Source organism: Zerene cesonia, unplaced genomic scaffold (genome assembly GCF_012273895.1).
Source record: "Zerene cesonia ecotype Mississippi unplaced genomic scaffold, Zerene_cesonia_1.1 Zces_u010, whole genome shotgun sequence".
Lineage (NCBI taxonomy): Eukaryota > Metazoa > Arthropoda > Insecta > Lepidoptera > Pieridae > Zerene > Zerene cesonia.
Genome location: NW_024045140.1, coordinates 1,049,975 through 1,050,505, shown reverse-complemented (window position 1 = coordinate 1,050,505; position 531 = coordinate 1,049,975). Strand labels below are relative to the sequence as shown.

The 531-nt window shown below is 41.6% G+C and overlaps 1 protein-coding gene across 1 annotated transcript in view; it reads left to right on the top strand.

Annotated features, from left to right (window-relative positions):
- Positions 1 to 531, top strand: part of LOC119839232 (BTB/POZ domain-containing protein 7) — a 28,417-nt gene that overhangs the window by 6,006 nt on the left and 21,880 nt on the right. The window contains exon 5 of the mRNA XM_038365451.1: positions 462 to 528. Coding sequence (XP_038221379.1) covers positions 462 to 528 — 67 coding nt within the window. The remainder of the gene's footprint in view (positions 1 to 461; positions 529 to 531) is intronic.

The following is a 531-nucleotide window of genomic DNA, read 5'->3' as shown; positions in this document are numbered from 1 at the left end:
AAAGTAATAAATGTTATTTGCAGTTAACAATTTTCTTTTTTCTTTATTACAATATTTATGGCAAGACTAGGTAGTTGCGAACTAATTAAATGGAGTAAATGAAAATATAATATACTAGCTTCGCCCCGCGGTTTCACCCGCGTAAGTCCGTATCCTGTAGGAATATCGAGATAAAAAGTTGCCTATATGTTATTCCAGTTGTCCAGCTGTCTCCGTACCAAATTTCATGGCAATCAGTTCAGTAGTATTTGCGTGAAAGAGCAACAAACACAAACACAGCCTTTTACACTTTGGCATTTATAATATTAGTAGGATAGTAGTAGGAGTAGCTTTTGCCCGCGCGTTGAATTACAACATGGAATAAAGGGGGAAAAAGCCCCTTTACCCCCTTTTTTTCATGTTATTATATTATATCTTCCTCTTGAATAACTATCAATTGGCTAACGTGCGCGCGCGCGCAGGGTGCGAGCACGCGCGGTTCATCCGCTCGGTGGTGAGCACGTGGCGGCTCGCCGAGGTGTTCCTGCTGTG